At 40.2% G+C, this 14,358-nt stretch overlaps 1 protein-coding gene across 1 annotated transcript in view; it reads left to right on the top strand.

The window, feature by feature from the left end:
* Positions 1 to 14,358, top strand: part of tnpo3 (transportin 3) — a 73,047-nt gene that overhangs the window by 57,419 nt on the left and 1,270 nt on the right. The window contains exons 18-22 of the mRNA XM_043713950.1: positions 1,304 to 1,398; positions 2,769 to 2,925; positions 3,952 to 4,119; positions 7,296 to 7,408; positions 9,865 to 9,963. Coding sequence (XP_043569885.1) covers positions 1,304 to 1,398; positions 2,769 to 2,925; positions 3,952 to 4,119; positions 7,296 to 7,408; positions 9,865 to 9,925 — 594 coding nt within the window. The 3' untranslated portion in view covers positions 9,926 to 9,963. The remainder of the gene's footprint in view (positions 1 to 1,303; positions 1,399 to 2,768; positions 2,926 to 3,951; positions 4,120 to 7,295; positions 7,409 to 9,864; positions 9,964 to 14,358) is intronic.

Genomic DNA, 14,358 nt, shown 5'->3' with positions numbered 1-14,358 from the left:
TGGGAATTGAACCCGGGTCTCTGGCGCTGTGAGGCAGCAGTGCTAACCACTGTGCCACCGTGCCGCAGTGGGGGATTTTTTTTGGGAACAGTGACCATAATTCTGTAAGTTTTAGAATACTCGTAGACAAAGATGAGAGTGTAAGGGAAGAGTACTAAACTGGGTCAAAGCCAATCAAAATTTTGGCAGAAGCTGGGAAATATGGATTGGGAGCAGCTATTTGAAGGGAAGTCCACATTTGATACGTGGGAGGCTTTCAAAGATAGTGCAGGATAGGCATGTTCCTTTGAAAATGAGGGATAGGAAAGGCAAGATTCGTGAACCGTGGATGACAGGAGAAATTGTGCGACTAGCCAAGAGGAATAGGGAAGCGTACATAAGGTGTTCCACGGGGATCAGTGCTGGGGCCACTGTTGTTTGTATTCTACATAAATGATCTGAAAGATGGCATTGTTGGTCTGATCGGTAAGTTTGCAGATGACACTAAGATTGGTGGAGTAGCAGAAATCATAGGGGCCTGTCTAAGAATACAGGAGAATATAGATAGACTGGAGAGTTGGGTGGAGAAGTGGCAGATGGAGTTCAATCTGGGCAAATGTGAGGTGATGCATTTTGGGAAGTCTAATTCTAGAGCGAACTATACTGTAAACAAAAGAGCTTTGGGAAAAGTGGATGAGCAGAGAGATCTGGGAGTTCAGGTCCATTGTACCCTGAAAGTGGCTGCACAGGTGGATAGAGTGGTCACGAAGGCACATGGTATACTTGCCTTCATTGGCTGGGATATTGAGTATAAGAGCAGGCAGGTCATATTAAAATTGTACAAGACTTTGGTTCGGCTGCGTTTAGAATACTGGCTGTCAAATACCAAAAGGATGTTGACGCTTTGGAGAGGGTGCAGAGAAGGTTTACGAGGATGTTGCTTGGTATGGAAGGTGCTTAGATCCCCTCAAACCAACTGATCAGACCAACATAGATTCTCTCTCTCTGTCTATTTAAAAAAAATTGTCTGAAGTGTTTTGCCATAATAGAATGGGCGATTAATTGTGCTACATTCAGACAAGTCTCCATGTTTACCCTCTGGCTGACAAGCTGCTGAAAATTTCCCTCAAACAGTCTCCTTCACTTAGCTTTTGGCAACGTCTGATCTGTAAGGGCAGGTATGCTGTATTTGGACTTGGCATCACTCAATTACAGGTAAGAAAGGTTATCCAAGGTGGGCCAACCCTCCCTGCTGGGTAGTGATGGTGGCCATCTTTCTCTGGCCTGCAGGCATGTGCCTTTAACTCTTCACTATTTTTTGCAGGCTTTGTGCATGCCAACATTTCAACTGCTCGAACAGCCAAATGGCCTTCGGGATCACCCAGACACAGTGGATGATCTTTTCCGTTTAGCAACCAGGTACTTGGAAGATTTTGTGATTTTGTTGTCTGGTAAGGATGTAATAGGACTTGCTTGGCACTGTTGGTGACTCAGTATATTTGTATACATCTCTTTCACCAAATCTCTGAAGCACTGACCCTTCTTTGGAAAGGTGTTTCTACCATTTCACCTGTCTCAGCAAAGTATTTAGTCCTGCCTCAAAAACAGAAACTCAGGATTTTGGAGGGTCAGTGTATACTTGATAGGTCTAATGGCCTCTTTCTGCACTGCAGGGATTCCTTTATTCTAGTCCATTATTCTAACATCTCACTTCTGTGCCTCCTGGAGAATTGTGCAGCACAGAAGGAGACCATTTTAACCCATTGAGCTCCTGCCACTTCATGAAAGAGCGATCCAATTAAACCCACTCTCCACTTCTTTCCCATAGCCTTGCAAATGTTCACTTTATATTTTCCTTTGAAGATTACTATTGTATCATCATCTATTATCCTTTCAAGCAGTGCATACCAGATCATAACAAATCACAGTATTTTTTTTTAAAAATACACCTGATTTTTTTTTTAGCCATGTAATAGAAGTTTCCTTAAAATGTGTCCGTTAACTTCAATCTATTCCAATTCAGATATTTATTCAAATTGTTTTAACATTAGATTACATACTTCATTCTGTCTCCCGAGGCTGTGGGAATTTAGTCTCTTGAATGCTTGATAGCAAACTTGAATAGTGGCAGTGTAAATATTGGTTGATATTGTGGTGTTTCATTTATCTATGAAAGTTTGCAAAAATATTTTGCACAAGTCCCCTTCCGACCATGTGGTGTGCTAATAAAATTTTTGATAGGCCTTTGAACACCATAAGCATATTCTTTTTATGTTTTCTCCTTCACATATTCAGTTTCCTCCTATTTGTCTTAATAACACCATGCACATTTGAATGTGCAGCAAGTTCCACATTCTAACCACTCTGAGCAAAGAACTATCTTTACTTTTAATTGAATATATTAATGGCTATCTTATGGTTATAGTTATTTTAGTCAATTTGTTCGGCTATCTTATGTGACCCCTCCAGGGCACATTGATCCCTACCACTGAGACACAAGACCCCAACAGCTACCATGTATATTATGCTCCTTGATTTTGCTTAGCCTCAAGTGGGAAAATATTTTCTGCACCTTCCCTGTTAAACACTTTTATAATCGTGAAAATGTCTTGACAGACCACCTCTCGGGCTGTTCCAAGACAAAAGCAATTGCGCATATTCAGTATTTTCTGACCAGTATGATCTTTCGGTACCAGTCTTCTAAATCATTTTTGAATCTTCTAGAGTTTCTTGTAACATGAAACACCTCTGCAAGTATTTATGGAGTTCCCTTTTCTTTCCCCATGTAGATTTATTCAACGGAGCCCAACCACGCTTTTGCAGAGCCAGATCATTATTCACATCCTGAACTGTGCCATTGCAGCTGTCATTCTTGACCACCGGGATGCCAACTGCAGTATCATGAAGTTCTTGAGGGATCTTATCCACACAGGTGTTGCCAAAGATGTAAGTTTGTGCCTGCCTGAGCACTGAATACTGGTGCCTGAATCTGGATAAGACAGCCGAGTGGCACTGCTCCTACCCCAGGTTTATTGGTTTGTGGGTTCATGCCCTATTGTGTGGCTTCAGTGTCCTATTGAGTAAGTGCTGCTATCCCTTACTACACCATCTGAGGTCCTTTTGTATGTGCACTAATCTCTGTCTGTTCAGGTGAATGTTAAAGATAATGCAGCACTGTTTGACATGTGCTGGATGTCCTGACTAATATTTAGCCAACATGCCCAATGATAATTAATTGCGGGATCTTGTGAGAAATGGCTCTTTACATCTGACTGCTGCATATACTTAGCTTTTCTCAGAAAAGTTTTATTTTTCAACATTTGTGTTTCAACCTTTTACTGTTAAAATTCCTTTACAATTTAGGTTCTAGAAATGCCCTCTATTTATAAATAAATACTTAATCTATCTTGTTTCTTTACTACAATATAATTCCAGTATGAAAAATAATAAAATATTTGTTAGGTATGATATGCTGTTTAAGCCTTCCCCACATGTGCAGATATCATCTTTGGTTTGTGTACTGAAGGTATAATGAATGCATAGAAACCACTTTTGGAGGTATTGCTGCATTACTGAACTACTAATCTTAAAGTAAGTATCATTGTCCTGTCCTACACTGAAACGTGGTCTTTCCCAAAATTGTGGGACTTGGTTGTGGTCTGCCATTAACATCTGCAGTCTCTCAAATCTTAAAATCCAACCTTGCTGGAGTATAAAGCTCTGTAAAGCTAAAGCTTAGTGATATGCACTGTAGGCTTTTAAAACCCAAGCTTGAAGTCAGCCTCAGCACTGATGACTGAGACATCATGCCTCCTCTACAGTCTTGCTTGCTGATCTGTACTGTGGAATTCATCGATTTCTCAATTTCAAAGAATGGAGTTTTCATACCTGCAGAGTTATGTATCAATCTCATTACAATGGCTGAATGAACTGAACAAAAAATGTAGTAATAATTGGATCTCGCTTCCACAGCACGAGGATGACTTTGAACTGCGGAAGGAACTAATCAAACAGGTGATGACCCAACATGGTCAACAACTGGTCAATCAACTGCTCCAGGCTGTGTGCTTCTGCCTTCCCCCGTATACTTTGCCAGACCTAGCAGAGGTTATATGGGAAATCATGCAAATCGACAGAGCGGTAAGATCACAATAGTATCTGATTAATGGCTGGAGGCTTTATCTTGCTAATTAAAGGCAGATGGGCATATTATTCAAAACACTTTCATGGCTCGGCATTTTCAGTTTCATTCGCTTTTTATGACTTTCAAGTAAGATTCTGCAACCATAGAATCATAAACCACAGACCATTCACGTCTATATGCCTTTGTTGGTTTTTGAAAGATCCACCCAAATAGACAGACCCCTCCCTTTGCTCTTTCCTCACTGATCTTTAAAGACAAATTCTTTAAGTGTTAATTATCATTGGAAAGTTTTACTGAAATTGTTTCCACTGCTATTCTACCAGACAATTCGGATCATAGCAATTCGCTTCATTTTTTAAAAAGTCTTCCAATTTCCATGATTCTTTTGGTGATCACCTTAAATCTGGATTTCAACTGGTCTGTTAGTGGTGATAGTTTAATCGTATCTGACAAAGTCTTTCACAATTTTGAAAACTTTGCTAAATCTCCCCTGCCTTGCTGTTACAAAAATAACCATAGCTTATTTAGTATCTCCATGTAACAAAGTGATTGCATTGTGAGGAACTACATGAGGACAGTTCCAGAGCTGAATGATCAGTCACACAGATTTAGGATATTTGTGGAATAGGATTAGTGTAGGCTGGGAATAGAATTTGTAAACTGGAGAAAGGCTAAATTATCTTAGTTTTAACTTCAAGTAACTACTCTTAGTTCATTTTACTATCAGAGCACTCAAGAAGGGAGGGAGCAGAGAGAAGCACTCAAGAAGGAAATAGTAGGAGTACAGAGGAATTATGTTCCTGTAAAGACAAAGGGTGGCACCAAGACCAGAGAACCCTGGCTATGCAGGAATATAAACATTGAGTAAGAAATAAGAGCAACCTGTGGCTGATACTGAGCACTCAATATAGCATAGTCCCGAGAGGAGTATAAAAGATTGTAGGGGTTAATTTGGAGAAAGAAATTGGGCAAGCTAAGAGTGTATGAGACAGCATTGGCATGTAGAATAAAGGAAAACCCATTTTTAAGAGAAAAAAGTATAGGGCAATGAATAACTAAGTAAAGAGTAGGGCCCATTGGGGGAATAGAAGTAATCTGTGCATTGTGCCAGTATTTTTAAAAAAAAGAGGAAGGGGTAGACCAGGAAATTATATACCAGACAATCTAAGCTTGATGGTAGAAAACATATTAGCAAGAATTCTGAGGAGCAGAATATATTTGCAGTTTATTCAGGCAAGGTCATATTTGACAGATTTAATGGAATTCTTTTGGGGAGGTAACCAGGAGTGTTGATAAAAATTATACATTTGATGTGGTCTACATGGACTTTAACAAGGCTTTAGATGCTGTAATGGCAGACTGGTCAAGAAAATAAGAGCCCAATGAATCAAGGCAAAGTGGCACCTTAGATCCAAAATTAGTAGAGAGACAAGAAGTGATGGCTGAGGAGTATTCGTTTTACTGGATGTCTACTTTCAGTGGAGCTTCCTAGGCCTCAGTGCTGGAGATCTTGCTGTTTTATGTTGTACGTTAATGATAATTTGCATTTAAATGTAGGGGGATGTGTTTAAAAGATTTGCGTGTAACATGAAAATTGTGGAGGTAAATAGAAATGTAGCAGTGGACTCCAGGGGCCTATCAGTGGGTTAGTCAGGTGGGCAGAGCAATAGCATATGGAATTCAGTCCAGAAAAGTGAGGTAATGCACTTTAGGCAGTCTAGCAAGGCAAAGGATGACAGTATGAATGGTCAGAAGCTGGAAAGTTCTGAAGGTCAGAGGGACCTTAATGTGTGTCTCCACAGATCCCTGAATGTAGCAGGGCAGGTAGTTATGGAAAATAGGGCAGATGGAACACTAGCTTTTATTAGCAGGGGCATAGAGTACAAAAGCTGGGATGGTGTGTAGAACTGTATAAAATGCTGGTTAGGCTGCAAGTACTGGTCACCATTTTGTAGGATTGATGTGATTGAACTAGAGATTATGGAAAGATTTACCAGGACGGTGCCTGGGCTGGAGGACCAAAAGTATGAGGAAAACAAGGATAGGCTGGTTCTTGGAAGAGGAAAGATTGAGAGAGGACCTGATAGTTGTGTATACAATTGAGGGACGTAGGGTGGATGAGAAGCTAACTTCTTTCCATTGCTAGAGGGGTCAATAAGCATGGGCCATAGATTTAGGCCTAGCAGTATAAGGCTTAGAGGGGAGTTGAGGATCATCTTCACCCAGGCAGTGGTGGGAGTTTTGAACTCAGTTTGAAAGGGTAATTGAGTTAGAAGCTCTTGTAACTTTGAAGAGTTATTTATGTGTTCTTTTGCATCAATGTAGCCTCCAGGGCTATGGACTAAGAGCTAGAGAATGAGATTATTGGAGTCAGGTCTTTGGTGCAGAACATGATGGGACCAAATCGCGGCCTCCTGTCTGTAAATATCTGTGGTGTTGAATATTAAATACTCTGAATTTAGAATGAAAGCTGGCTAAGCAGATTTTCACAGATTTCCAAAAATGCTTTAATTGAGCATTTGTGCAGTAATTACATTCAGAGAGCAATGTTTTACTCATCTGCGATACGTGGAGCAGAAACTCTGAAGATTGTGTTCTATAACAGAACCAACTCACTAGCGTGAAATTTTCAATTTTGTAGTGCCTTGAGATCTTTCTATTTAACATTTAAATCCAAGGTTAGACTGGTGTTCTCCCTTTCAATGTGCCCATGTACACAGATGCTTGTATACTTGAATCAGGAGTAGTTGCAAGTGTCCATGTGTATTCAGGTGTAATGTTGGTGCTGTGCTTTGTACTGTAACCTAGACTCTACCAAGTTAATCAATGTCTTATGTTAAACTGCACTCCTGCTATCTGAGAGAAAGTATGTGTGGGAGGTCTAATGCATGTTTTAGGTGAATAAGTAAGCATAATATGTGTGACAACGTTTATCAAAAATCTGATTACCCTTCATCTTCATCTTATATAGAAATGGATATAGTGAGGCACTGTTGTCTGTTTTAAGGCTATCCGATGTTATCAAAACCAGGAAATCTCATTTTGTTGAAGCTTAGACAGTGTATTCAGGGAATGTGTATTAATCCCTTCCCAATTCTCACCTTCAACACTAGTGTCTTTTCAGCATACATCCCATGAATCTTTGAATTTTTTTTGTTCTTGTCCCCTTTAGACCTTTTGCCGATGGTTGGAGGTTTCACTCAAGTCATTACCAAAAGAGACAGCAGGGGGTGCTATCACAGTAACACACAAGCAGCTGACTGACTTCCACAAGCAAGTCACCAGGTGAGAGTAATTGTGAGCATAATTGCTCAGTGGGCATGCAAAGCTAGCAGTATCCTGATGGTTTGGGAAGGTGCTAGTGTTGGACAATTGGGAAGGGAAGGTTTCCTCAAATGACAGCTAGCGTTTACAGCTAGCATGCTCTGGAACTGGTAAGATTACTGTACTGAGGCCTTTTTAATAGGTCTAGAACAATATTATAATGTTGCACTCGGAGATTGCAACTCACTGATTACATGACATTTTCCCAGTGTTCTTCTATCAATACAAGGCAAATTAACATAAGGCCAGTTACAGAGGAAGAAAGCATTCAATGAATTAACAATCAACAACATGCTCAGACCTGTATAAGGGCTGACTGACTTCCACCTTCAAACAATCATGAGGTTTCTCCATATGGTAAAGTGTTGACACTGAGCAAGTCCTGACTTGAATTATACCTTATGGTTTGCCTAGTCCGTATGATCGCACTTTGTAGTCAGGAATGGCTTGTTTTGAAACCACGCCTCCTGAGTTATTCGTGCTCTGAAAATGTTTTTCATATTATTCAACTCTGAACAGTAGAGAGTTGTATCAAAAGGTTGAATTTTACTGATGCTAATAGTTGAAAAAAAATGGTTATGGTGGATGAGTCAGCAGTTGTTTGTGTTTCCGTGCATAATTGGTTTTTGAATCCAGCATTACACCTGGCTTCATCTGTCGCGCAAGCTGACCGAGGAGCAATTGTAGTGACACTTGTTTAGTTTATCTTTTGTCTCTTTATTCTAATAAGTTACCGATAATTGATTGGATAGGCTGGGGTTGTTTCATTCCCTTAGAACAGAGAGGCTGATGGGTGACTTATTTGAGATGGACAAAATAATGAGGGATAAAGTGGACAGGCAAGACCTGTTTTTCTTAGTGGAATGGTGCAGATTTAATTCTTGGTGAAAGAATTAGGAGGAATGTGAGATTGACCTTTTTCACCCAGAGAGTAGTGGATGTCTGGAATTTGCAGACCAATTTGTTGAGGTAGAAACATTCATCATGTGAAAGAAATCTGGATCTGCACCAGAAGTGCTGTGACATGCAAGGCTATGGACCAGGTTCTGTTAAGTGGGTAAATGGGTGGCTAGTTTATTAAGGTGATGCAGATGCACTGGGCTGAATAACCTTTTATCTGTAACTTTTCTGTGGTTTTATTCTCCTGCTTGGGAAAGAGATAATTGAACTTTTTGTAGTCCAGTATGACCTCACCCAAAAGTATGGCCAATGCTATAATTTCAGACATTAAATGTCAATCCTAATTGGACCGACTTTAGCTTGAACCTGTGGTCTTGATTGACAATCGATGTGCATTTTAATGAATGATAGCTGTCTGAGTTTTAACTTTAACTTCACTCATTGAAATTTGTCATTGAGTTGGTCAAAACATGATTGATGACTTTATGAACTTTATCCATGTGCCAAATTAAACAAAGAAAACCACCATCTTTTGGACAGTTGGCTCACTTACAAAACCTTAATTTCATTCCATTTGTAGAGGAAATATCTTTTTCAGTACAGTGGGGTTTTGCAATTGCATTTTTATATTAAATTGTCCAAAGGATTCTCTGGATGATGAGCTGGATGGACTCGCTGGCCCAGCTCATTCAGCCACTGATCAGGGAGTGTGAGAGTTTGATTCTTAGAGTTGAGTATGTTAACATTAGTAAGCAGCCATGGAATTCTGTCTTTGGATCAAGAAGCTGCTGGTAGCTAGGGCTCCTGATTGTGATCCACTGACCCTCCCTACTAGATATGTGCGGTGACTGTCTCCCTTAAGTTCCACTGTCCCTCACACTTTGAGAGTAACCATGAGCAGCAAGGTTTCACAGTGTGAGAAAAAAGAAAAAGTATTTGAAGTGGGCAATCAAAAGCTTAGGAAAAAATCAAAATGAAACAAAAAATGATCAATCTTATCAAATAAATAGAGCAATATCCTTGGGCAGGAGGTTTGTCTGGAAGGAGCAGTTAATCCTAATTGTGCAGAGTTGAGGTCACCTCAGCAGAAGCTCACTCGCCTGAAAAAGAAACTGTCAAGAGTCATGGTTCCTAACATTTGCCTTTACTGTATATAAGCTGATCTTTCAGTCATAGAATCGTTAACTTTGAACTTTTTGTATAAATTCCTTTGCAAGTTAGAGAGTTAATGTTTAATCTTTTTCACTTTATAGCAGAACCAGCCTTATGATTGTGTACATTGATTGTGTGAGTCTGGATAAATGGAGCATTACTATAACCCACGGCTGTGTGCTCGTTTTTATGAAAATTAGTGTTAATGAGATCCATTATCCCCTGTTACTTTAACACAGTGCTCTGTTAATTTAAGCTACTGCTATATGCTAATAATCTATATAGATCAATGTTAATTTAACTCCGTATTCAAAGTTAAGTTAGTGCTCTGTTGATTTTCAATGCATCTTTTTAACCTTTTGTAGTGCTGATGAATGTAAGAAAGTTTGCTGGGCTTTGAGAGATTTCACACGCCTCTTCCGATAGCTGTGTTCACAAATCCATGACTTGCATCAGTCTCCCAGGTAAGAACTGTTTTGGAACTATTTTTCTAATCTGCATGTTCAGAGATGTTATTGCACACTTCTGAAGCAAGTGGGACTTGAACCCGGGCTTTCCAGTCCAGGAGTTCCATAAAATGCAACTGTAGATAGCCTGGAATTGACCATTCAGACCAAAGGAACTGTTCTGTAATCCCTCATATGAAAAGAACCAAGAAAAAAAACATGTCTCTGAGCAATCTCTGTTTGAGGTCAGTCTTGTTCTAAGTTTCTAATATGCTCCTTCCTCACTTCACCTAATGGTCCTCACTTCACCGACTCATTATAAAAAATAACTCTTCCATGTTGTTCAGTCTCTGACTCTAAGTTGAGCAGTGTGTTGGAATTATTGATGTATGTCTCCTTATTCATTGTCTTGTTTAAGGAGAGTTTAAAGTCTGTGTCTCTCTCCTTCCCTTGCTCTTTTATCACACTCCTTCATTGAGCAGTTGAAGGAACTATATACTGTCCTCACTCGCATCTAGTATGGATTCATTGCATTGCAGCGTTGGCAACTTTCCTCTGAAGAACTCATCACATCCAAGATAAGTAGTAGTACCCAAGTTAGCATCTCCTGACATTCAATAACTCAATCTTCCAGTCTCACTGATGCGCAGAGGGAAATTTCTTAGCCTTTTATTCTATGGTACCTTTGCCACAACGTCTCCTCATCTTACAGCCTTCAACTGTGGCTCAGGGACTTTGTCAAACTGCCTTCCATGTGCTTCTGAAACTCACTGAGATTAGACCTAGGGAAGAGTTCTCTGTCAGAATGAATGGAGTTTGTATGATGTTCCAACATCAAGTATTCCTGGGTAAATTTTTCATTAACTTGATTGTTTGTAAAGTTCCATAGTCTACCAGATCAAAAGGCTGTTCTTTCATTACAGACAGGCCTCTGGTGATGGTTTAACCTGAGGGTCACTACGCTTCTGGTGAGAGGCAAAATTGAGAAATAGATTCATAGAATCCCTACAGCGCAGAAAGAGGCCATTCAGCCCATTGAGTCTGCATTGGCCTTCAGAAGAGCAGACACAGTGAGAACATACAAACTCTATACAGACAGTTGGCCAAGGTTGGAAACTAACATCGGTCCCTGGCACTGAGGCAACTGCTGACATGCCTCCCATGAGAGACCTCTGGTGGTGATTTAACTTAAGGAATACCATGCCTCAAGCACGGGGAAAGGTTGAGAAGGAGAGTCCTTTGTGATAAACTCAGTCGATGTGGAAACTGATTCCAAACTGTTGACTTGCAAACTGTTCCAAACCAGCTGTCCAGCCAACTGAGCTAGATGTAGCCTGTTAGAGCATAAGTCATAGTAACAGTGGTAGGTCATTCAGTCCAACGAGTCTGCTCAGCCATTCAATGAGATCAGGGCTGATCTGATCATCTAAGCTTAAAAAGGTAGTGGTCCCATTTCAAAGAATTGAATGTAAGCAATAGTGTCTTATCACCCATTCTGTAGTCTCACCATTGTGCAAAAGGAAACAAGCTAGGATTCAATGTTCACTCAGTGGGAGGGGGCCCACTTAATTTTGACTTCGCTTTGGAAGAAATCTTGCTCTTGAAACTTGCCTTACCACTGATGATCCCTTCTTCCTCTTACAGGAGTTTACAGGATTTGTAAATGCAATTGCTGTGGAGTCTCTTTTGTGCAAATGATTTGAAACTGTTCAAGATAATATCACACACAAACTAAACAGACCAGCTGGATTGGGATTCCAGTTACAGCAATGAGTTGTCAATCCTTGACCCATTGCCCCACCCAGCTTTGATTAAATTTCGATATCAACTTGCAGTCAGTGCTCTTAGGAAAATTAAATATCACATGTAATTGAACATTGCATTATAAAGTAAAATTTGATAAGCCACATAAGGAAATAGTAGGTAAATGGCCAAAAAAACTCTTGGTCAAAGATGTAGATTTAAAGCCGGTCTTAAAAAAAGGAAAGAATGACAGTGGAAATTCCAGAGCTTAGATCCTTGACATCTACATGCACTGCTGTTAATAATAGTTAGGAAGATTGGGATCCTCAAGAACTAGATGATGGTGGCTAACTCTGGCCTCAAGGTTTGGAGGAAATCGGGCATTAGGACCAGGATTATGTCAACTGAATATCGATCTTAGCACTGTAACTGGAACTCTGTGCTACTTCTATTTTCTCTCATTTTTTTGTTTCCCACACACTAAGTGCCAGCAGAGTGCATCTAAAGCATGGCTAATTTAACAACAGGGCAAGGTTTTCTTTGAAACCTATCATGGAGTCATAGAGATATATAGCATGGAAACAGACCCTTCAGTCCAACTCGTCCATGCTGACCAGATATCCCAACCTAATCTAGTCCCGTTTGCCAGCACTTAGCCCATATCCCTCTAAACCTTTCCTATTTATATATTTATCCAGATGTTTTTAAATATTGTAATTGTATCAGCCTCCACCACATCCTCTGGCAGCTCATTCCACACACACACCATCCTCTGCCCCTTAGGTCCCTTTTATATCTTTCCTGTCTCACCCTAAATCTATGCCCTCTAGTTCTGGACTCCCCCACCCCAGGGAAAAGACTTTGTCTATCTTATCCATGCCCCTCATGATTTTATAAGCCTCTATAAGGTCACCCCTCAGCCTCTGATGCTTCAGGGAAAACAGCCCCAGCCTAATCAGCCTCTCCCTATAGCTCAAATCCTCCAACTGTGGCAACATCCTTGTAAATCTTTTCTGAACCAATTCGAGTTTCATAACATCCTTTCGATAGCTGTCAGTAGACCATGCTGCCTCAACAGACAACCTATTAGAATCTCCTGGCCAAACAGGGAGCCTCTGCATCTTGGTGGTCACTTTCCTACTTAATAATATCACCATCACTATCAGCATAACAATGGGAACCAAAAATGTTTTCCAAAATTAAATTTTGCCAGTAAATATTTCACATTGACTTTACCTTTATTTTTGTGTATTGTCCTAACCTGTGAAACTTAGTCAGAGAGTTAAATATATTAGGAGAAAGTGAGGTCTGCAGATGCTGGAGATCAGAGCTGGAAATGTGTTGCTGGAAAAGCGCAGCAGGTCAGGCAGCATCCAGGGAACAGGAGAATCGACGTTTCGGGCATATAGTTAAATATATTAGCACATCACATAGTTGACAATCCTTGGTTACATGGGAGTATGGGGCGTTTCCTTTATTATGAAAGCTACACTGGTTTTGTTTCTGTTGTTCAGTGTGTTCATGTTAGTGTCCAGGATTGTGTTTGTAACTCTGTGGGACATGGATGAACTTGCAAGCTCAGCTGGCTCTCCCTCTTTATTCCTGATGAAGGGCTTTTTGCCTGAAACGTCGATTTTGCTGCTCGTCGGATGCTGCCTGAATTGCTGTGCTCTTCCAGCACCACTGATCCAGAATCTGGTTTCCAGCATCTGCAGTCATTGTTTTTATCTCCCTCTTTTATACCAATAAAAGGACATTGTCCGAGAACAATCTCCAGTAAGGAAATTGAAATGTTACGGATGAATGTAGTGTGCCAAGGCATACAAGGCTATGGACCAAGTTCAGGAAAATGGTATTAGAATAGTTAAATGGTTGTTTTGATTAGTGTAGGCTCCATCAGCTAAAGAGCCTTTTTCTGTGCTACAAACCTCTGATTCCAGAACTCAAAGCTCTTACAAGGACTGTGCCAGCCAGCATCCAAGGAGGACATGCATGTCTTCTCTCTCTCCACTCTTTTTCCAGCTATCTAAAATGCCCCTCCCCAATTACATTGCAACAGCAGATCCTTCCCACTTCAAAAATCCTCCTCACCCCTGACTCTTGATGGTTCTCAGCCTTAATCCAAGCATGCATTCCTCTGCTTTCCTCTCTGTGCCTTAGAATCAAAAGAAGGAAACCTTGCGTTCAGTTGCACAAAGCAGACCTTCAAATGATCATGACACAAGATTCTCCTGCATCTTTTATCTTAAATGCAGGATATTATTTTTAACAAGATTTTACTAATGAGTATTCATGGTTTACAAATGCGTTACAAGAAGCAATTTGCCATAGCCAGCGAAGTTCTACATCCCACTAATTTTATTCTGCATCTCAACCTGTCATCAGGAAGTTTAAATTTTCCATCTTGCCTATTTAAATCACCCCACAGTCATATTTTCTGACCTTGTAAGCTCCATGAAATATCCCTTAGTATGTAAGGGATATCAAAAGGATAAGAATGTTAAAATTGCGAGGTTGGTTAGTTAGGTATTAAGTAGTAAATCGGCAAACACATGTGGTCATGGAACAGGTCTTGATACAAGTAAGGACACAGGCAGCAGTTTTGAATAATCTCAAGTTTATGAAGGGTAAATTGTTGGTCAGGAGTGGGCTTGGAATAGTCAAATTTAA

The sequence above is a fragment of the Chiloscyllium plagiosum genome, chromosome 23 (genome assembly GCF_004010195.1).
Source record: "Chiloscyllium plagiosum isolate BGI_BamShark_2017 chromosome 23, ASM401019v2, whole genome shotgun sequence".
Classification (NCBI taxonomy): Eukaryota; Metazoa; Chordata; class Chondrichthyes; order Orectolobiformes; family Hemiscylliidae; genus Chiloscyllium; species Chiloscyllium plagiosum.
The sequence above is the reverse complement of the archived record's forward strand: the minus strand, read 5'-3'. Positions and strand labels throughout refer to the sequence as shown.